The 21,221-nt window shown below is 48.4% G+C and overlaps 1 protein-coding gene and 1 non-coding gene across 2 annotated transcripts in view; both read left to right on the forward strand.

Moving 5' to 3' along the window:
- Positions 1–7,077: 7,077 nt before the first annotated feature.
- Positions 7,078–21,221, forward strand: part of TM9SF2 (transmembrane 9 superfamily member 2) — a 52,358-nt gene continuing 38,214 nt past the window's right edge. The window contains exon 1 of the mRNA XM_049778617.1: positions 7,078–7,374. Coding sequence (XP_049634574.1) covers positions 7,204–7,374 — 171 coding nt within the window. The 5' untranslated portion in view covers positions 7,078–7,203. The remainder of the gene's footprint in view (positions 7,375–21,221) is intronic.
- LOC126017013 (U6 spliceosomal RNA) lies at positions 11,163–11,272 on the forward strand. Its single transcript, XR_007498691.1, has one exon. It is a non-coding gene; the product is annotated as a U6 spliceosomal RNA (small nuclear RNA).

Below are 21,221 nucleotides of genomic sequence, written 5' to 3' on the forward strand. Positions count from 1 at the left end.
TGGGCACATAACCCCTATCACATTGACCCTTGACCCCATGACCACTGACCACGAACCTTGTCCCTTGACTGCTGAAACATTGACCCCTGACCGCTGACCCCAAACCTTGACCCTTGACCTTGAACACTGTCCTTGCACTTTGATTCTAGACATTTGACCACTGACACTCTAACATTGACCCTTACCCTTGACCAATGACCCCAAACCTAGATCCTTGACCCTTGAACACTGACCCTCGAATCTTGATCCTTGACCCTTGACCACCTGACCTAGTACTTTGACCCTTGACCATTGAAAAATGACCCTCAAACCTTAATTCTTGACCCTTGAACACTGACCCTCGAACCTTGATCCTTGACATTTAACCTTGGACCATCGAACAATGATCCTGAATTTGACTACTGACCATTGACTGCATGATCCTTGAACTTTGACATTAGAACACTGACCATTAACTGCATGCCCTTGAACCTTAATACTTGAACTTTGACCACTGACATTTTTCTTCCTGACCCTTAATTTTTTTTTTTTTTTTTTTTTTTTTGGTTTTTGGGCCACACCCAGCGGTGCTCAGAGGTTACTCCAGACTATCTGCTCAGAAATAGCTCCTGGCAGGCACGGGAGACCATATGGGACACCGGGATTCGAACCAACCACCTTTGGTCCTTGGACCGGCTGCTTACAAGATAAACGCTGCTGTGCTATCTCTCCGAGCCCTTAACCTTAATTCTTGACCTTTGACCCACTGCCTTTGACCCCATGACCTTCAAACAATGTACCTTGAACCTTGATCTTGACCACAAAGCCTGGAATGCACCATACTAAAACCTTGAACCTACCATACTCAAACCTTGAACCTTTGACCGTCACCACTGACCTTTGACCGCATGACCCTCGAATCATGATTTTTTATTTATTTATTTATGTATTTATTTTTTGGTTTTTGGGCCACACCCGACAGTGCTCAGGGTTTACTCCTGGCTGTCTGCTCAGAAATAGCTCGTGGCAGGCACGGGGGACCATATGGGACACCGGGATTCAAACCAACCACCTTAGGTCCTGGATTGGCTGCTTGCAAGGCAAATGCCGCTGTGCTATCTCTCCGGGCCCTCGAATCATGATTCTTAACACTTGATCTTTGGCACTGACCCTTCATCCCATGATCCTTGACACTTGACCTTTGACAACCCTTGATCCCATGATCCTTGACACTTGACCTTTTACAACCTAATTCTTTTTTGTTTTGTTTTTTTTTTTTGGGCCACACCCGGTGACACTCAGGGGTTACTCCTGGCTATGTGCTCAGAAGTTGCTCCTGTATTGGGGGACCATATGGGACGCCGGGGGATCAAACCGCGGTCCGTCCAAGGCTAGCGTAGGCAAGGCAGGCACCTTACCTTTAGCGCCACTGCCCAGCCCCATGATTCTTTTTTATTATTATTTTTTTGACAACCTGATTTTTTACCTTTTTTGTATTTTATATATAGATATATATTTAATTTAAGTAACATGATCATAGTTGGGTTATAGTCACACACAGAACACCCCCCTTCACCAGTGTAACATTCCCCTCTCCCAATCCCTGCCTGTATTCGAGACAGGCATTCTACTACAGTTATTTGTTTTTAAGTTCAGTAAATTCTTTTTGTTTTCTTAAAGGATAAGAGTAAAAAAATATAGTAAAGGTGTGACAGTGGCAATCGCTGTTGTTTGCATAGGCCCAGAAAAATGTGCAGAAAACAGAAAAAAAGTCCTTAGCCTGATTACAAGAAGGCTTCACCCCAGTTTATGGCATAAGACCCACTCTGGACTCCAGGTGATCCTTGACCCTTGACCACTAACCCTTTACCTCATAAGCCTCAAAACTGGATCCTTAACCTTAACCTAACCCCTGACCTCATCCTTGACCACTGACCTTGACCCATTACCCTCAAACCTTGACTCTTAACCCTTGACACTAAACAACCTGATATTCGACACATAGCCCTTGACTTTGACCACTGACTTTTGACCCTGTAATCATTGACCCTTAACTCCTGATCACTGACACCTTTAAACTTTATGATAACCTTTGACCCATAATCCTCAAACATTGGACCTTTACCCTTAACTTGATCCTTGACTCTTAACCCTTGACCTTTAACCCTAGTCTATCCTATACTCCTAACCATTGACATTTGACCACTGGCCCTTGATCCCTATCCTTTTATCCCTGACTGTTAACCCCTAACCCTTGTCCCTGACCCCATTGTTTGACCCCTGACCCCTGTCCTTTGACCTAGCACTCATATTTCAGAGGCCCATCCTCTCTGGTATCTTGTGCTCTCATCATGATGGTAAAGGTCAGAACACTTCCCACTGAAATTGGTTTTGTTTTGTTTATTTTTTTTTTGGCCACACCTGGCGGTGCTCAGGGGTCACTCCTGGCTGCCTGCTAAGAAATAGCTCCTGGCAGGCGTAGGGGACCATATGGGACGCCAGGATTCGAACCAACCACCTTTGGTCCTGGATTGGCTGCTTGCAAGGCAAACGCCGCTGTGCTATCTCTCTGGGCCCTGGAATTGTTTTTTATGGAGGAGACTTGCGTGTCGGTTTTTTGGGCTATATCCAGCATGTTAGGGAGTACCCCTGGCTCTGCACTCAGCAATTAATCCTGGCAGGCTTGGGGGACCATATCAGTGGTAGGGTGTTTGCTGCTTGCACGCAGCCGATCCAGGACTGAAGGTAGTTCGAATCCCGGCATCCCATATGGTCCCCCGAGCCTGCCAGGAAGGATGGCAAAGCACAGAGCCAGGAGTAACCCCTGAATGCCGCTGAGTGTAGCCCCCCAAACACACACACACACACACACACACACACACACACACACACACACAAAACAAACAAAAAACCAAATTTCAGGTCTAGCTGGCGAAGGAAGGGAGCTGTAGAAGACATGTGCTCTCGTTAGGTGAGTCACAATTTTATTAGAGCCAAGCTCGGCGGAAATCAGATGAATCTCAGCATTCATATTGGGGACACACATAAACCAACCCCCCAGTCATTGCCTATCTGAAATGAAGGCCCTCCTGGGCACCCTACATATTCCCTCAGTTGCTGGGAAAAGACACAGAAGAGGGGGGACATCAGTGCCTACATCGGTGTGGCAGAGAGAAATGCAAGAGACCAACACAGGAATGGCCAGAGGGAAGAAAGAGAAAGTCACCCCCTTTTCCGGGGGTGGGGTGACAGCTGGGTCCCGGGGAATGAGTTCCAGGAAAGCACCATCAGGGTCCAACAGGGTGAAAGGAAAAACCCATATTTCTTCCTAGTTTGGAAATCGGGGTCCCGACTCAGCCCTTGTGCAGAACAGCAAGAGAAGGGGGCACCCACCAAGGCTGGCTGGGACCTGTCAATCACTCAGCTACCCGGGGCGTCCGGTAACCCGGGCAACCAGAAAGCGGAAGCGGGACCGGAAGTACACAGCAAGTCACGCCCACGATAAGCCACGCCCCGCTGCCGGTCTCGCAAGGTGACGTGTCTGAACTCAGCAGGCGGAAGGAAGCCGGAGCGAGGTCGCCGGGGTGGGAGGCTGGAGGGTCGTGGCCAGCCCCGCCTCTGCGCATGCGCGTCGCGTGCCGGTGGCCCGGGCTTGCCTCCAGCAGCCCGAAGAATCCGCTTCTCCGGGTCTTCACTCTTGCCGGTGTCGGGAGAGGCGGGGTTGGGGGGTGGGAAGGCAGCGGTGGCGCAAGCGGTAAGGCGTCTGCCTTGCCCGCGCCAGCCAAGAACGGACATGGGGACATGGGTTCGATCCCCGGCGCCCCATATGGTTCCCCCAAGCCAGGAGCAATTTCTGAGCGCAGAGCCAAGAATAATGCCTGAGTGTCACTGGGTGTGGCCCCCAAAAATAAAAACCAAAACAACAACAACAACAAAAAGAGATTTTGGGACTACTGTGGGCTGTCATTTCCTTTTCTTTTTCCCCTCTGAGAATGTAAGGTTCAAGGGACTGGGGAAATCTCAGGTTCATGGCAGAGCTGGATATTTGCAATTCTAAAGGAAGACTGAAAAATTTGGGGGGTTCCTGCTGATGACTTGCCCTTAAAGGCACCCCTTTCCCAGGCCAGTCGCTGCTGCTCTGGATCTTTAGGTGGGGGTCCCCATGGAGGTGTCAGGCTTGGGGATCAGGCCCTGCTGCCCAGTGCTCACCTTTATTCGGGGAAGGAGTCAGTTAAAAGACTCCCCTAAATGCACAGTGGAGAGGCCTGTGGGACCTCAGGGTGGACCCAGAAAGATCTTTCAACATTGCACTTAAGTGGAAGTTGAGGGGGGATTGCAAGAACTTGGGGGGGGGAGATTTGGGGTGGGGATGGGAGTGTGGCTGTGGCTGGAAAATAGTTGGAGCGGCTGGAGGAAGAATAGAGTGCTGGCCTTGAACTCTTCCTGAGTGATCCGAGTGATCTTTGGATGATCTCATTCGGTTCCCCAGCACTGTCAGGAGGGATTCCTGAGCGCAGAACCAGGAGTCAGCTCTGAGCTTCGCTGGGTGTGGCCCAAAAACCCAAAATCAAACTCAAAAGTATTAGGTTTCGTTCAGTCATGCAGGGACAGGACTTCCTGAAAGCCTGGAGGGGTGCAAGCAAAGGACGAGTCATTCCCCAAATTGGAGTAAGGAAGGCTGTGAAGCAGGGAGGGAGGATCAGAGGCACAGTTTCCCAAGATGGGGGAAACTGGTGGAGAAAAAGGTAAAAGATGGGTCGAATGGATCCAAACTGGTCAGCATGGATAGCACAGACGGTGGGACATTTGCCTCGCCCATGGCCAACTCAGGTTCGATCCCGGGCATCCCACATGATCCTTCCCCCCATCCCGGCCTGTCAAAAGTAATTTCTGAGCTGAGAGGCAGGTGTGGCCCTATAATAACAACAGCAAAAGATGGGAGGGAGTGTGCAGAGACCATGAGATAGGCAAATAGTTTGTCAGCTAAATAAAGACAAGATGGTGAACTTCTTTTCCATTTTCTTCCTGGTTCCTTCCCAAACAGAGAGGTCACCAGGGGCCTTTACATTATGTAACCGGAAATTACCATAACATCAAGTGCAGAATATTGTAAATCCCTTTCCCTAGCCCAACGCCCCCTTTGCTAAAGAGAAGCCGGGGACGGAGGCAAACATGTGCTCTGGTCACTCCTGCTCTATTAGCTTTAGCGGCTACAGTTCTGGGGTGCCAGGCACTGGGCCCAGCGCTTTATGGACGTTTCCTTACACCTCAGAGGCTAACAGTCTTTGCCCACTTCTCCCCACCCTGCTCACTTCCTTCTGCTGCTTTACTCGGAGGCAGTGCCCAAGGTCACACAGCTAGACAGCAGGATTCTAAGGCGGGGACCCTTGCGCAAGCAACCTGAGCAAACAAGAACTTCACTTTCCATTGTTCAGATAGCCACACAGTGAGGGCCTGGCCACCTTTGGGGTTTTGTTTTTTTTTGCAGGCTAAAAGAGCCCTTTGAGCATGGAACAGACTTGGATGTAAACTTGCCAGGGGAAAAAGATTTAAATCACCCAAAGAGTTTCGGTCTCATTCCACCAGTGCCCCACTTTCCTGCTCTGCCTGTTTAGCAAATGTGCTTATTCTTTTTTGGGGGGTGGGTTGGGGCATACCGGGTGATGCTGGGGGGGGGGTTACTACTCCAGTCTCTGCACTTTGAAGTCACTCCTGGCAGGCTCAGGGCATCATATGAGATGCTAGAGATCAAACCCGGGTCACTTGTGTGCAAGGCAAATGTCCTACCGCTGTGCTATTGATCCCTCGATCTTGTCAGGAGTAATTTCTGAGCGCAGAGCCAAGAATAACCCCTGAGCACACCAGGTATGGCCAAAATAAACAAAAACAAACAAACCAACCAACAAAAATACCAGAAGACATCCACACTAACAGTTCACCCCTTGGTAGGAAAAGGGAGAAAAGGAACCTCATTCTAAAGATGATTAACCCAGCTTCCAGGAATGCTGCACCCACTTTCCTCGGTGAGTTGTCGGGTGCATCCTGTTTTCCCTGGGCAAACAAGAGTTCATGCCAGCCACAGTTCACCATCATTATCTCCCACACCTCACATCTACCTAAGCCAAAAAAAGGTGCATATATTTTGTAAGCCCCCCCCCATAAAGCATGTGCAAATGGAAGTTCAGACCAGTGAATGCACACAGCCCACCAGTGAACTTTGCAGCTAGTTCAGACTCAGCCTGAGTCCCCTCCTGCAGTGCTCTCTGAGCACCAAATTCTAACAGGAGAGCGTTTTCTCCTTCACAAACACCGCTGCAAGGAATAAATAGAGTGTGCCACTGAATCCTATCAAACCTGCTGGGGTGGGGTGTGGGGGCCCTCCTAGGCCCAGCGCAACCCCCTCTTAAATGCAAATTACACCCAACTTCTGCATGGGAATCTGGATACACTCTGGGCGCTCAAGATCTGCTCCACCCCTTTTTTATTTTATTTATTTATTTTTGGTTTTGTTTTGGGGTCACACCCTGCAGCGCTCAGGGGTTCCTCCTGGCTCTCTGCTTAGAAATCGCTCCTGGCAAGCTCAGGGGGACCATATGGGATGCCAGGATTTGAACTACCATCCTTCTGCATGCAAGGCAAACACCCTACCTCCATGCTAGCCCCATATCTTGTTGTGTTTTTTTGTTTGTTTGTTTGGGGGTCACACCCGGTGACAACCAGGGGTTCCTCCTGGCTCTGCGCTCAAAAAATCACCCCTAACTTGAAAAAACCCAGAGGGGACGCCGGGGGTGGGGTGGGGAATCGAACCTCTGTCCTTCGTAGGCTAGCGCTTGCAAGGCGGACAGAGACGCCTTACTACTAGCGCCACCGCGCGGGTGCGCGGAAAACCCGGAAAGGATCAACTCCATTCCACTCCACTCTACTCCCCCCAGCCCGCCGCTTCCGGAAACTCCTCGCAGGGGGGGGGGGGGATATGAGGGGAGAAAAGGGGGCGTGACGCGGCCGCTAATACTGAGCATGCGCGGAAAGGCGCCGCGCATGCGCTTTCGAGAACAACCGCGCCGCCGCGCATGCGCCGTTGGAAAGACACGCCGCCGCGCATGCGCCGTCGGGGCCCGCTCGGGTGTCTGTTGCGGGCGCCGCCGCGGAGTCTCCCCCGAATCGCCGAGCGAGCGATCGAGCGATCGAGCGAGCGATCGCGGGGCCCGCCTGGTCGTTGCAGACATGAGCCCCCCGCCGCAGGCGTCGCCGGCGCCTCGGCTGCTGTCGCTGTCGCTGCTGCTGCTGCTGCTGCTCGGGGCGGCCCCGGGCCCGCGTCGCGCCGCCGCCTTCTACCTGCCCGGCCTGGCGCCTGTCAACTTCTGCGAGGAGGACAAGAAGACGGACGAGTGCAAGGTGCGGGGCCGGGCCGGGCCGGGGGCGCACTTGGCTCCTCGGGTTGCGAGTGCGAGACCCACCACCAGCAGCAGCCCGGGACTCAGTTGCCCCGCCCGGCCGCCTGCCTGCCTGCCTGCCTGCACCGAGGGAGGGCAGCTCCCGTGCATGGCGTTGCAGGAGTTGCAAGCCCCATGCCCCTCGGAGTTAGGGGGTTGGGGGAGCTCTCCCCATCCCAGAGCCGCACCCCTGGGCCCCAAGGCAGGCGCTGGGACTCTTGGGGGCAGTGCTCCCTTGCAGCTTGGCCTGGTTTGCCCTGCCTGGCCTCATCTTGCTTCCTGCTGGGCCCCCCAACTTTCCCTGGAATTTGTCCACTCTTTCCAGGCAAACGCCCTACCTCTGTGCCGTCCCTCCAGCCCCTATTTTAATTTTTTTAAATAATTTTTATCGTGGCCAAAGTGGATTACAAATCGTTCACAGTAATATATATGTATTTTGGTTTTTGGGCCACACCCGGCGGTGCTCAGGAGTTACTCCTGGCTTTCTGCTCAGAAGTAGGTCCTGGCAGGCATGGGGGACCATATGGGATGCTGGGGATTCGAACCAACCACCTTAGGTCCTGGGTCCTTGCAAACGCCGCTGTGCTCTCTCTCCGGCCCCATACGGTAATATTTTAGGTCCATAGTGACAGCGATTCAGGGGCATTCCCACCGCCAGTGTGGTCCTCCCTCCACTTCTGTTCCCAGCATGCATTCCATATCACCTCAGCTTCTTTACCCCCCATCCCGGGGGCTGCTAGTGTAAGTGGTCCCCTTTGTGTCTAGCTTGTTGTGTTTATGTTTGAGGCATAATGACAGATATCGTCCCACTTTGTTGCTGCAGTGACATTGTTCCTCAACTTTTGCAAGAGGAGGCGATGGCTTTGCTTTTCCTTCTCACCAGGCCCTTGCTTAAGATACTGATGCTTACCGGGGTCCAGTCTTTAGATTTGATAATAAAGGGTCAAGTTCTGGCCATGCACAAACGCAATTTTAAGTGGCCGAGACTCAGCATTTGAAAGACAGGCATGAATAATTTTAAGTGCCTGTAAGCAAGCATTTGGTGAACTTTTACAATCTATAACTTTTTTCTTTTAACTACTATGGTTTTACTTTCTTCTTCTCTTTTTTTTTTTTTAAAGCCAGTGTTTATTTTATTACCACTTGCTTTATTGTCGCTGTGAATTTGGGGTTTATTTTCGGGCACAAGGGAAACTCTTAAATGGTCCTCAGCTGCTTGTATCTGTTGGCAGGCGTGGGTCTCGCCAAGTGTCTGTCCAGGGGGCTTTTCTGGTTCACTCCTGTATGCTTTGCTTGGAGACTTGGCACTCCACACCCACCGACCCTGCCCTGCAAAAATCTAGAGCTTGAGGGAGTTCGGATCAAGAAGAGAGAAGCTCTGTCTTGCATGCACGTTGATTTCTCCATTAACTCTTAGTGATCAATTCTAGAAACTAAGTCATATGATTTTTTCAGTTTCTTGGCAGTATTCTTAATGAAGCAGGTATCAAACAAACAAACAAACAAACAACAGTCTCACATACCCTTTGGCAGAATCTCAAGGGAAGATTTACGGAGCCTCCAGGTTGGCATGTCAGGACATCCCTGAGTGGAATCTAAAGCGATTTGACCACTCATTCATGGTTCCCTCAGGTCCTCCTTTACTCAGTCTTTATTATTATTATTATTGTTGTTGTTGTTGTTAATTTGCTTTTGGATTGGAGTCACTGCCTGCAATGGTCAGGGTTTACTCCCAGCTCTGTGCTCAAAATCACTTCTTGGGGGAGATCATATGAGACATTGGGGATCGAACCCAGGTTGGCTGCGTGCAAGGCAAATGCTCTTCCTATTGTACTATCATCTCCCCAGCCCCAGTGCAGTCATTTCTGTTAATCCTAGACTAATTTCAGGAAAGACTTCGGCTGTGGGTTAGCAAGGTGGCCACTGTTTGGGAAAGTTCAAAATCATTCTCATTGCCCAATGCTCTCACATCTTGAGGTCAGTGACAGCACAGAACTCAGCAGAAAGCTGTTCTTTTTTTATTTTATTGATTAATTGATTGATTTATTGTTGGGCCACACCCAGTGGTGCTCAGTAGTTACGGCTGTCAAAGGAATTGGACAGGTCTTGGTGGTGTATTTCTGACAGCACAGAACTCAGCAGAAAGCTGTTCTTTTTTTATTTTATTGATTAATTGATTGATTTATTGTTGGGCCACACCCAGCGGTGCTCAGTAGTTACAGCTGTCAAAGGAATTGGACAGGTCTTGGTGGTGTATTTCTGATCAGGTTTCTATCTGTAAAAAGGGAATAATGGTTTGGTGTATATTCCCCCCTAAAAGGGGTTTCTTGGAAGTATCTATTTGTTGTTGTTGCTTTGGTTTGTTGGTTGTTTTATTTTTGGTTTTGGGGCCATACCTGGCCTTGCCAAGGGATTGTTTGCTCGTGGCTCTGAGCTTAGGGATCACTTCCTGGCAGTGCTGTTTGGGAAACCATAATGGGGTGAAGGGGATCAAACCCAAGTTAGAGGGCCAGAGAGATAGCACAGCGCTAGGTCGTTTGCCTTGCACGCAGCCGACCCAGGATGGACAACGTTTTGAATCCTGGCACCCCTTTTGGTCTCCCGTTCCTGCCAGGAGCAATTTCTGAGCATACAGCCAGGAGAAACGCCTGAGCACGGCCGGGTGTAAACCACCCCCTCCCCCCCCCCCAAAAAAAAAACCAAGTTAGACACATGCAGTTTTTACTCTACCGTACAAAAACCTGGTCAGGTATTTAGTCCACTCAATGGCTACTGAGCGACAGTAGAAAGAACCCCGAAGACTGGCTCAGTTATTTTCTCTTAAACTTACTTAATGATCATTTTCCCCAGAGAAGTTGTCCCATGAACAAAAGTCCTATTTATATGCTCAGCTTCCTGATTTATGGTCTTTCTGGGCCTCATAAAGCCTGTGACTGTGCTCTGAACTTTTTTACTTGTGAGGGTTTGCATATCCGCGTAGTGCGCTTCCTTGTTTCTTGGGCGTCATAGTCCGTTGTGTTGCCATTATTAAATTCTGTGGCTTAGCCGTGCCCTGCTTTTAAGGCATTTAGATCAGTGCTGGTTTTTCTCTGCTACTTATTGCCTCTGCTGGAGTGCTCTTAGCAGGAATTACTCGCTCCTTCCTGAATATATCAGGTATAAAATTTCGAAGTCGTTTTATTGCTCTGCTTATTACTGTTATCAAGTTTCCTTCCAAGAAGATAGATTTGAGAGGCCTTATTGCTAGTTCAGTGAATCCTCATGTCTCTGCGATCTTCTATAATTTTTGTTTGTTTTTGGGATCACACCTGGCGGCACTTGGGCTACCCCTGGCTCTGTGCTCAGAAATGGCTCCTGGCAGACTCGGGCGACCATATGAGATGCCGGGAATCGAACCGGGGTCCATCCTGTTTTGGCCGCGTGCAAGGCAATACCCTATCACTATGCTATCTCTCCAGCCCCAATCCCAGCATCTTACCGGGGATGGGTCTCTCTTTTTTTTTTTTTTTTGGATGGGTCTCTCTTAAAGCCCATTTGTGTTGGCACCAAACTCCATTCTCCCAAAGGTGAGGCAGGGACTTCTAGATCTTTGGGTTTTCTTCCTCCGGGCCCCTAAATTGTACTTTACTGGTGCATGGCTTTTGTTGCTATAAAGATTTCTCTTTATTTATTTTGCTTCACCTTCTTTTGTTCATTTTTAAAGTCATCAAAGGTTAAGGATTGAATCCTGGTATTGAATCCCCTTCACTTGTGCTTGCTTCAGCAGCACACATACTAAAATTGGAACGATACAGAGAAGATTAGCATGGCCCCTGCGCAAGGATGACATGCAAATTCATGAATCCCCTTCACTTAATTTTGTTTTTGTTTATTTGTTTTTGGGTCACACGCCTGACCGGGCTTGGCAGACCATATGTGATGCTTGGGGTCAAACCTGGGTCAGCCCTGCACAAGCTAGCTTCTTGCCTGTTGGACTATCTCTCCCCCCACCCCCAGCCCCCTTATACTTGCTTTTTTCTTAAATTTTTTAAACTTTATTTATTGATTGATTGGTTGGTTGGTTGGTTTCTTGGGGGCCACACCCAGAGGCGCTCAGGGGTTCCTTCTGGCTTGGGAGGAACCATATGGGACGTGGGAGGATCAAGCGTGCAAGGCAAACACCCTACCACTGTGCCACCACTCCGGCCCCAGTTCAGTGACTTACTGATCAAAAAGTATCTGACTTTAAAATTCTCTTTTTTGGTAGTTATTTTTTAGGAGCTTTTAAAAAAATAATTGTCATTTTAGCAGCAATTGTGACAAATAGGTAATGTCAGATTTAAGCGTTTTATTTATTTATTTTTGGTTTTGGGGGTCACACCCGGCAGCGCTCAGGGGTTACTCCTGGCTCTGCTCAGAAATTGCCCCTGGCAGGTACGGGGGACCATATGGGATGCCAGGATTTGTACCACCAACCTTCTGTGTGAAAGGCAAAAGGCCTTACCTCCATGCTATCTCTCTGGCCCTGTTTTAACTATTTTTAATACTATATTCAGGGTTGAGTATATACATTGACTATGTTCATTTGAAATAGTATGAGTTTGTGTGTTTGTTGTATTTTTCTGGGTCTTTGGGCCACACCCCACTATGTGCAGGGTTCATTCCCAGCTCTGGGCTCAGGAATTACCCCTGCTGAGGTTTTGGGACCACGTGTGGGGCCTGGTCAAGCCTGAGTCAGACGCATGCCAGGCTGATGCCTTCCCCACTATACTATCTTTCTGGTCCGTGAAAATTCTGAAATACCTAAATTCAAAAATGTGTGTTTCTTGACCTCATTGATTTATATTTACTGATACTCAGTTTCCCTAACGCTCTGTTATCTCTCCAGACGCGACCCCAGATTATTTGTTTGTTTGTTTTTGGGCCACAGCGACAGTGCTCAGGGGTTACTCCTGGCTCTGCACCCAAAAATCGATGATTATAAATAACCTCCAAGCTTCTCAACATCCATTGTGAATTCCAGAATTTTGGTCTTTTTTTTAGGGGGCCACCACCAGACTCAGGGGTTCACTCCTGGTTCTGCACTTGGGTTACTCTGGTGTGGGATGCCTGGAATCAAATCCAGGTCGACTGTTTGCAAGGCAGACAGATACTTCCCCGCTGTACTATTGCTTTGGCCCTGAGTTCCAGAATTTCTTTTGATTTTTTTTTTTTTTAAATGGAGAGGAAAGCCCTATTTCTTTTTTTGTTTGTTTGTTTGTTTGTTCCTTTAGGTATAGGAGTGGGCTGAGCTAAACCCAGCAGTGCTTATGTGCTGTTCTCTGGGCAGTGCAGACAGTGGGTATGGTGCCAGGGATTGAACCTAGCCTGTACCCCAACCTTCAAACTTTCACTCCAGTGCAAGTTCCAAAATTTCTAATGGGATTTTTTTTTAAATATATATCTAAGTTAAGACTTCTCATCTTCTGGATTTTTCCCACTTTGGACTTTTCCAGCATCAGCTGTTGCATCATCCAGTTTTCTTTTCTTTTTGTTTGTTTGTTTTCATGGTCTAGCCTGCTTTGGGACTTTTTTTTCCTTTTTTTTCTTTTTGGGCCACACCCAGTGACACTCAGGGGTTACTCCTGGCTAAGTACTCAGAAATCACTCCTGGCTTGGGGGGCCATATAGGACGCTGGGGGATCGAACCATGGTCCATCCTAGGCTAGTGCGTGCAAGGCAGAATCCCTACCGCTTGCGCAACTGCTCCAGCCCCAGGACTTCATTGAAACTGGGACTTTTTTTTTTTTTTTTTTTGGTGGTTTTTGGGTCACACCCAGCAGTGCTCAGGGGTTTTTCCTGGCTCCGTACTCAGAAATTGCTCCTGGCAGGCATGGGGGACCATACGGGACGCTGGGATTCGAACCGATGACCTTCTGCATTAAAGGTAAACGCCTTACCTCCATGCTATCTCTCTGGCCCTGAAACTGGGACTTTTTATAACTGGCTGATCCCTCGTACAAAACCAGACCGATTTCTTCTTGGTGATCTCTCCTGACCTGAAGACCGGTTGTTATGGGTGGGATGGCAGTTGGTAAGAGTATAAAGGCAGAAAAGAGAAGGGGACAGGAAAATGGCAGGCCTGAGTATGTCCAGTATGTCCCGGAACAGGTGTGGCTGTGGGCACAGCGGGGGCCCAGTGTCCTGTGGATTGGACTGCCATTTGGATTTAGAAGGATGACCAGAAAGCTCTCAGTTCCATGAAATAAGTTCTTGGGCCGTTAGGGAAGGCCCTTGCCTTGCATGCAGCAGACCTGAGTTTGATCTCTGGCACCCCAAAATGTGCCCCAAGCCCACCAGGAGTAATCCCTGAGCATGAGACAGGAATAAGCCATGACCACTGCTGAGTGTAGCCCCAGAAAATACATACATACAGACACCTATAGAATTTCATTTATTTATTTATTTATTTATTTATTTATTTATTTATTTATTTATTTATTGGGTTTTGGGTCACACCCGGCAGCGCTCAGGGGTTACTCCTGGCTCTATGCTCAGAAATCGCTCCCGGCAGGCTCAGGGGACCATATGGGATGCTGGGATTCAAATCACTGTCCTTTTGCATGCAAGGCAAATGCTTTACCTCCATGCTATTTCTCCAGCCCCATATTGGCATGTTTTAAGGACCTTGCCTTGGCACATGACCAACCCTGGTTTGATTTTCTGTTCTCACATATGTTACCCTGAACATCACCAGGACTGATCCCTGAGCTAGGACAGAACCAGCCTGAGCACCTCTGGGTGTGGCCTAAATAGGAAAATAGTCAAGATAAAAGATTTACTCAATTCATTGTAGTTCACGGAATGGCAGGAAAAAAAGTCCGATCCAGTGGGTTTGGTGGACTCTGCTGGACTAGCTGGAGTATTAAGTTTGGGGAAAGTCTCAGAGAAGACAGGGAGGATGAGAAATAAAGAACTGAGCACAACTGAGTTGAAAGGTGATGGAGCCAAGCAGAGCTGACTTGGGACTCTTGATTTGAAAAGAGTCTGGTTTTTAACTTTATTTGTCTTAGAGTAGTACAGGTAACCCTTGCTTAACAGGGCTATTTCACAGAGCCTTGTACTTGGTCATTACTTCCCGGTCTTCCCTGTCCCTTAGACTAGTAGCCAAGAAGAAAATAAACAGGCCAAAAAGAGCATCCCTGAATGGAGGACAAAAAGCCTCCAGGTCCTATTTCTGCTAGTCATAACTCAGATTCAGGAAAGTGGGTTTTTCTCACTTGAAACTGCCAGGGCTGGAGCAATAGCGCAGTAGGTAGGGTGTTTTGCCGGCATCCCATATGCCCCCGAACCTGCCAGAGTAACTTCTGAGTGCTGCCGGGTGTGGCCTCCCCCCCCCAAAATTAATAAATATGTCTTTGACTGCATGCTAACTTAGCCTTGTAACTTGCTGATCCTGTGTAACTCAGTCTGTGGCTTCCACATACTGAGAAATCCTTCGTCCTGTAATCTACAGCTAACCGAGTAACAAGTTTGTGTACAACTCAGTCTCGCCTTATAGTTCACAAGTGCAGCAAATCACAGTCCGATAACTTAGGCTACAAGGTACCTCACAGTCCTGCATCGTCCGCACAAGTCCTGTGGTTGTTTACAGATACTGCAATTTACGGTCTACTATGATTTACAGGTACATGTCCCGACCCTTACAGGTACCGAGTATCTAACAATCCTATAGCTTGTGACTCACTCTTCTGTGGCTTAGAGGTACCGTCTGATTCATACTACTGTAGTTTACAGATGCTGAATTACCCACGGTCCTGCGGTTTGCAGATGTTGTGTAACAGTCCTGTAGTTTGCGGCTCACAGTCCTATCGTTTACAGATAACGTGTAGCTTGTAATCCCGTACTTTACAAATACTGTGTGACTAGAGGTCTTTTTTTGTTTTTGAGCTACACCCATTGACACTCAGGAGTTACTCCCGGCTATGCTCTCAGAAATCGCTCCTGGCTTGGGGGATTCTATGGGACGCCGGGGGATTGAACGGTGGTCCGGTCTGTCCTAGGCTATTGCGTGCAAAGCAAGCGCTCTACCACCTGCGCCACTGCTCCAAATCCCTGGAAGTCTTACAGTTTACAGACAACGGTAACTCATAGTCCTGTAATCTATAAATATAGAGTAACCCAGGGCCAGAGATATAGCATGGAGCTAAAGCGTTTGCCTTGCATGCAGAAGGACAGTGGTTCAAATCCCGGCATCCCGTAGGGTCCCCTGAGCCTGCCAGGAGCCATTTCTGAGCATAGAGCCAGGAGGAACCCCTGAGCGCTGCTGGGTGCACCCCAAAAAACCAAAAAAAAAACCAACAACTGAGTAACCCACATTATAGATTCAATATAACTCTTAATCCTATGGGTTAAAGATACTAAATTATCCACAGTAACCTCAGTATCTGTGACCCATAGGATCATGAGTTACATTGCATCTAGAAGCAACCCACAGTTTGTTGTTTATAAATACAATATAACTCATAATCCTATGGGTCACAGATACTGAATTGTCAGCAGCTCAATATTTTATAAATACTTTGTAGCTTAATCTGGTAACCTGCAGATACTTCATAATCCACAGTCCTGTGATCTACAGATTCTGTGTAACTTGCGGATGAAGGGTCTGGCTCCTTCCATGGCCCAGCATTCCTCTTGCCCTGTAAGGGTCGGCCCTTGCCCAAGCAAGCTGAGCTCGTGCATCGTGATATTTGGAAGAGACAGGGATTTTGAGCAGGAGTTCGAAACCAGCCCGGCAAACTGCGTCTGTCTTCACTTGGCTTACTTAAAAGCCTTTAAGGAGGGGCCGGGCGGTGGCGCTGGAGGTAAGGTGCCTACCTTGCCTGCGCTAGCCTAGGATGGATCGTGGTTCGATCCCCCGGCGTCCCATATGGTCCCCCAAGAAGCCAGGAGCAACTTCTGAGCGCATAGCCAGGAGTAACCCCTGAGCGTCACAGGGTGTGGCCCAAAAACCAAAAAAAAAAAAAAGCCTTTAAGGAGGCCTAGAGTTTCCTTCCCTTCTTGTGCGCCGTGTGCTTAATTTTGCTTTGCAGTTGCGTCATCTCTGAAAAGAATCTCTTCTTCAGGGGTTTGGCCGGTAGGAAAAAAAATTAATTCGTTGATAGCCCCGAGTAATCGCAGACACAAATTAAATTTGTCTCGACACAAATAGAAATCACTGAGCAAGTCCGAAATAACCCTCGTGGATGACGTTGCTCATTCCTTTGCTGCTAGGAAGCAGTTTTCTGTGGGGAGGTTTGGGCCGCATTTGGGCTGTTCCTGGCTGGGCCCAGAGCACCCACACTGGAGCCAAATAGCCTCATCTTCTGTACTGTCCTAGCAATAGAATTTACAGCAGCTTACCAGATTAGAAAAGGTTGACCAAAAAAAGGTAAATGTAATTGGGTTTGATATAAGATAAAATGCCAAGTACATGTAAAATGTAACTAAACTAAATAATGTTGAAGCAAACAGGGAGTGGAGGCGAGTGATAGAACAACGGGTAGGGCATTTATTTGCCTGTGTGCCTCTGACCTAGGTTCAATCCCCAGCATTCCATATGGTTCCCTGAGCCTGCTAGGAGAAATTCCTGAGCACCCCTGGGCCTGGCCCCAAAACCACAATAAGCAAATAAATAGATATCTTTTTTTTTTCTTTTTTTTTTTGGTTTTTGGGTCATACCCGGCAGCGCTCAGGGGTTACTCCTGGCTCTGTGTTCAGAAATCGCTCCTGGCATGCTCGGGGGGACCATATGGGATACCGGGATTCGAACCACCGTCCTTTTGTATGAAAGGCAAATGCCTTACCTCCATGCTATCTCTCTGGCCCCAGATATAACTTTCAAAAAAGAAAAAAAACACCAGGGAGGGAATGAGTGGGTCTTTGGCTTATAGACTAAAATGAAGGAATTGCCAGTACCAAAGTATTATCTACCAAAAAGGGGAAGGAAGGGGCCAGAGCAGTAATAGCACAGTGGTAGAGTGTTTGCCTTGCACGTGGCCAACCCGGGACAGACCTGAGTTTTATCCCCGGCATCCCATATGATCCCTGAGCCTGCCAGGAATGATTGCTGGGGAACGAATGTATTTCCAGGAGCTCTTTTTGAGTTACAGGAGGGGGGGTGCACAGAGTAGTGAAAATTACTTTGTGTTTGTGGCCAAGTGAAGGGAGTTATCGTTAAAAGCAATTAGCCGCCACCACATTTGAGGCTCCATGAAGAGCAGGATAAAGGAAGGGCAACGACCCTGAAGAAGGTTCAGGAAAGCTAATGAGAAGTTAACAGTCGTTTTCGTGCATATGTGGGGCTTTGATGTCTGGCCCTTGAATTCTGCCTGTCACCCTTTCGAGAGCAACATGAGAGAGGGCCGAGTGCCTCGGCTGACACCATCAAGGCTCTCGAGAGGGGAAGACCTTTCCGTTTTGAAAGACCCAGACTCAAAAGGCGATGTGAGATATGAGAGGAGCCAGGAAATGAGAAGAGGGTTTTTTTTTTCTTCTCTCCGTCTTCGAATGCTGCACCCCCAAAAGACGGACCAGGAAACTTCAGAGGGAACTTCAGAGCTCTGCAAAAATCCTTGCTGCGTCTTACTAGCGAATGAAGACGCCGGTTTCCCGTAGGTAGGACTCTGTGCCCTGGGCCAGTGTTCGAAGAATGTCCTTGGGACAATGGGTCCTTGAGCCCTGTGCCCTATTTTGGACTTCTTGTTTCGGTTTGGTTTGGTTTTGGTTTTTGGGTCACACCCGGCTGCGCTCTGGGATTACTCCTGGCTCTGTGCTCAGAAATCGCTCCAGACAGGATCGGGGACCATATGGGATGCTGGGGTTCAAACCACTGTCTGTCCTGTCCTGGGTTGGCTGTGTGCAAGGCAAACACCCTACCGCTGTGTTATGTGTGTGGCCCAGATGCTTATTTAGTTTCATTGATTGATTGATTGATTGGTTTTTGGGCCACACCTGGTGACGCTCAGGGCTTACTCCTGGCTATGCGCTCAGAATCGCCCCTGGCTTGGACGAGCTTATTGGACGTCGGGGAACCGAACTGCAGTCTGTCCTAGCTTAGTGTGCACAAGGCAGATGCCTTACCACTTGTGCCACCGCTCAAGCCCCCTTATTTAGTTTTAAATCAAAATTACATTTTGGGTCCATATGATTCAGCAATACCACTCCTAGGGATATACCCTACGAACACAAAACACAATACAAAAATGCTTTCCCCACACCTATTTTCATTTCAGCTCTAATTACAACAGCCAGACTTGGAAACAATCAAGATGCCCATCAACAGATGAATGGCTAAAGAAACTGTGGTACAGCTACACAATGGAATATCACACAGCTGTCTATATGGATGGACATGGAAACTATCATGCTGAGTGACATGAGTCAGAGTGAGCAAGATAGAATAGTCTCACGTATGTGTGGGATTTAAAAAAAATAAAAGATAGTATGGTAATATTACCTAGAGACAATATAGTTGAGGTTTGAAAGGACCAGCCCATGATAATGAAGCTTAGCTGCAAAGATTAAAGAAATAAAAAATTAAATAAATAATAAATAAATAAGAAATTAAAAAAAGTTAAAGAAATAACTACGGGGCCCGGAGAGATAGCACAGCTGCTTTTGCCTTGCAAGCAGCCAATCCGGGACCTAAGATGGTTGGTTCAAATCCTGGTGTCCCATATGGTCCCCCGTGCCTGCCAGGAGCTATTTCTGAGCAGACAGCCAGGAGTAACCCCTGAGCACCGCTGGGTGTGGCCCAAAAACCAAAAAAGAAAAAGAAATAACTACACCAACAACTATCATAACAATGGTAATGAGTGAGAGAAATAGAATGCCTGTCTCAAAGACAAGCAAGGATGTGGGGGAGGAGGGAGATGGGGACATTGGTGGTGGGAAAGTTGCACTGGTGAAGGGGGTGTACTTTTTATGACTGAAACCCAACTATGAACATATTTGTAAACATGGTGCTTAAATAAATAAATTATATCCAAGACAAAAAGATTTGGGTCCGTATCGCACACGGCCATTTCAAATGGTTTTTTGAGCACGGCCATGAGTCACCTCTTAACATTGCTGGGTGTGGGGGTCCCTCCACCTCATATAAACTTTCCGTCCAGAGAGCTAGTATACCAGGGTAAGGTGCTTACTTACCTTGCATGTTTGCATACGAACTTAATTTGAAAGCCCCAGAACTACATATGGTCTGTTGAGCACACCAGGGTATTGTCCTCCCCTCCAAAAGTGAGATTTCTGAAAAGGTAAAGTTCCCATTAAAATTATTGAGCCATCCTGGCTGTAAGTGAAGTCACCAATGGTCATATGTAGGGCTGGTGGCCGCAGTGTTTGGCCGAGTTGAAGAAGCATTTCTATCAGAGTTCTTTGGGCGCTCATTGATCGCTACGTATAGAATCATTCTAAGTTCTTGTGCCAAGCACTTTTCTCTTCCTCAGACCTGACCAAATTGTCTATTCTTTTTTGTTTTGTTTTGTTTTGTTTTGGTTTTTGGGCCACAGTCAGCAGCACTCGGGTCACTCCTGGCTTTGTGCTCAGAAATCGCTCCTGGCAGGCTCAGGGGACCACCTGGGATGCCGGGATTTCCATGCTATCTCTCCAGCCCAAAGTTGGTGTTCTTGTCTGCTGCCTTGCTGCTTTCCATGTGGCTTTGAATCCTCTGTTTACTGGGCCATCAAGTAAACATCTCATCTCCATGTGGGGCTTCAGCAGCCAGAAGCTGACAGCCCTCGTGGATGAAATACAAGCTGCAGGCAAGGCTTGGCTCTTGCCAGGGGGCCAAATGTGGCTCCCAGGGCTGGTCCCTTCCCAGAGGCTTGTCTCTGGGCCACGAATGCCTGGATTAGGGGCCAAAGACTTCCAGGAAACCAATTTCTCTTCACTGAAAAGCTCCATCCCCACAGCTGTGATGTGCTAGCCTGCCAGCGAGGCAGTGTGTGTTTTCGGTTTTTTTTTTTTTTTTTTTTTTTTTTGGTTTTTGGGCCACACCCAGTAACGCTCAGGGGTTACTCCTGGCTATGTGCTCAGAAGTCGCTCCTGGCTTGGGGGGACCATATGGGACGCCGGGGGATCGAACCGCGGTCCGTCCGAGGCTAGCGTAGGCAAGGCAGGCACCTTACCTTTAGCGCCACCGCCCGGCCCCGTGTGTTTTCGGTTTTATGGAACTTCGAGTGTAAGAGACAGACAATTGGGGGGAAGAAAGATAGCACTGCGTGGAGGGCATTTGCCTGGTACATGGCCTGCCTGGATTTAACTTCCAGCATCCCATATGGTTCCCCACCCAAGCACCGCCAGGCCTGTGCCCAGCCCCCGAGCTGTTTCTGCAGCCCCGTGTAACATTCTCCGGCTGATCAAAGCAGCCTTTATTCTAAAGTTAGGCCATGTCATCGTCCAGTATTTTGTCTGCCTCTGAGCCCACATGGTCATGGTGTGATGTTTCTAGTACGGTTGATCTAGAAACGTCATCCCCACTTGGCTGGACTTCTTGGTTGCTGTGACAATGTTCAGTAGTAGTTTTGAGGGTAGAGTGAGTGACTAGCATGCGTTCAGGATTCAACCATTGGTACCCCCCCAAAAATAAATGAGATATGTATTGAAATAACTAATATTTGGGGCTAGAGAGATAGCATGGAGGCATGGGGCGTTTACCTTGCATTCAGAAGAACTGTGGTTCGAATCCCGCCATCCCATATGGTCCCCCGAGCCTGCCAGGAGCGATTTCTGAGCATAGAGCCAGGAGTAACCCCTGAGCGCTGCTGGGTGTGACCCAAAAACAAAACAAAACAAAAAAACCAAAAA

The sequence above is a fragment of the Suncus etruscus genome, chromosome 8 (genome assembly GCF_024139225.1).
Source record: "Suncus etruscus isolate mSunEtr1 chromosome 8, mSunEtr1.pri.cur, whole genome shotgun sequence".
Taxonomy (NCBI): Eukaryota; Metazoa; Chordata; class Mammalia; order Eulipotyphla; family Soricidae; genus Suncus; species Suncus etruscus.